At 62.2% G+C, this 1,340-nt stretch overlaps 1 protein-coding gene across 1 annotated transcript; it reads right to left on the minus strand.

Moving 5' to 3' along the window:
- Positions 1–116: 116 nt before the first annotated feature.
- LOC146597943 (PR domain zinc finger protein 8-like) lies at positions 117–1,337 on the minus strand (the record flags this gene model as incomplete). Its single annotated transcript, XM_085301234.1, has 1 exon — positions 117–1,337. A coding segment is annotated over one exon (630 nt), but the record flags the coding sequence as incomplete, so codon positions are not given.
- Between the last annotated feature and the right edge of the window lie 3 nt (positions 1,338–1,340).

The following is a 1,340-nucleotide window of genomic DNA, read 5'->3' on the forward strand; positions in this document are numbered from 1 at the left end:
AAAAAGTAGTGAGTAACGTCCAGCTGCTTTGAAGAAAATAAAGTCATTTATTGTCAAAGCATCCAACATACCCAGATAAACTATAAAGTTTAATAAATCTTTTCGAGGGGAGAGAAAGGAAAAAAAAATAAGAGAAAGAAAAAAGTAACACGTAACTATCCAGACTTCATTTCACGGGCACGAAATTACACTTTGTATTAAAAGGAAATCGGTATTCGGAGGCCGGGAGGCTCGCCGCCGCGCCGCCCGGCCCGCTCCCGGTGCATGCACGTCCCGGGCGGCGGCCGGGGACCCGCGGCGGGGCCGCTCTCGCTGTCCCTAGCGAAGCCGAGGCGCCGTCAGCCCGCGCAGCCCGCAACGCGTCCTCCGGGCGCTTCACTTCATATCGAAAATAAAAATTTACCCTTACATATAATTATTATTACATCTAAACCATAAGTGCTTAATAATTTAAGTAGAAACGTATGACAAATGCATCAATATGTTGCAATATATGACATTTTAAAAAATGTATTTTTTAAGTCATTTACTCTTTTTTTTTTCCTCCTTTTCTCCGGTGGTTGCGTTTCGTTCGTTTGCTTCGCTGCGTTTCGTCGGCGTCCTCCTCCTCTCCTCCCCGCCGCCTCCCGCCCCGCTCCGCGCCCCCCGGGAAGTGGGGCTGCGTGCATGGGGGGGCGAGGAGACGGGGCGGGCGGAACCGGGCCGCCTCAGTTGTGCGAGGTCATGTGGCGGGAGAGGTGGTGGCGCTCGCGGAAGGACTCGTTGCAGATGGGGCACTTGAGCTTCTCCTCGCGGCGGCGCTTCACCAGCGGCTCCATCGCGTACTCCTTCTTGTGGTGCGAGCGCATGTGGTAGACGAGGTCCGAGGTCATGCGGAAGGAGGCGTTGCACTTGGCGCACCAGTTCTGCGCCGGCAGGCACAGCGACGTGAACGACGGCGGCAGCAGCGTCAGCGCCGACGGCAGCTGCAGCTGCAGCGGCCCCGCCGCCGCCGCCGCCACCGCCGCCGCCGCCGAGCTCTTGGGCCAGAAGGCGGTGGCGTAGAGGAAGGGGCTCTGCTTGGGCAGCCCCCCGCCCCCGCCGCCGCCGCCGCCGCCGCCGCCGCCCGCCGCCGCCTCCCCGCCGCCCGGCAGCTTCACGGCCAGCGCCTCGGCGGCGTAGAGGCGGCCGGGGGCGGCGGCGCCGTCGGGGCAGGGCTCGCCCAGGCCGCCCAGCTTCTGGCCCAGCACCAGCGGCGGCACGTGGGCGAAGGAGCGGGCGGGCTGCGAGAAGGCGCTTTTGCGCTCCTCGCCGCCGCTCAGCTGCGGCACCGTGCTGAAGGCGCTGCCCCGCGCCGGGCT

This window comes from Rhea americana, unplaced genomic scaffold (assembly GCF_003343005.1).
Source record: "Rhea americana isolate MKP2758 unplaced genomic scaffold, rheAme1 scaffold_1749, whole genome shotgun sequence".
Taxonomy (NCBI): Eukaryota; Metazoa; Chordata; class Aves; order Rheiformes; family Rheidae; genus Rhea; species Rhea americana.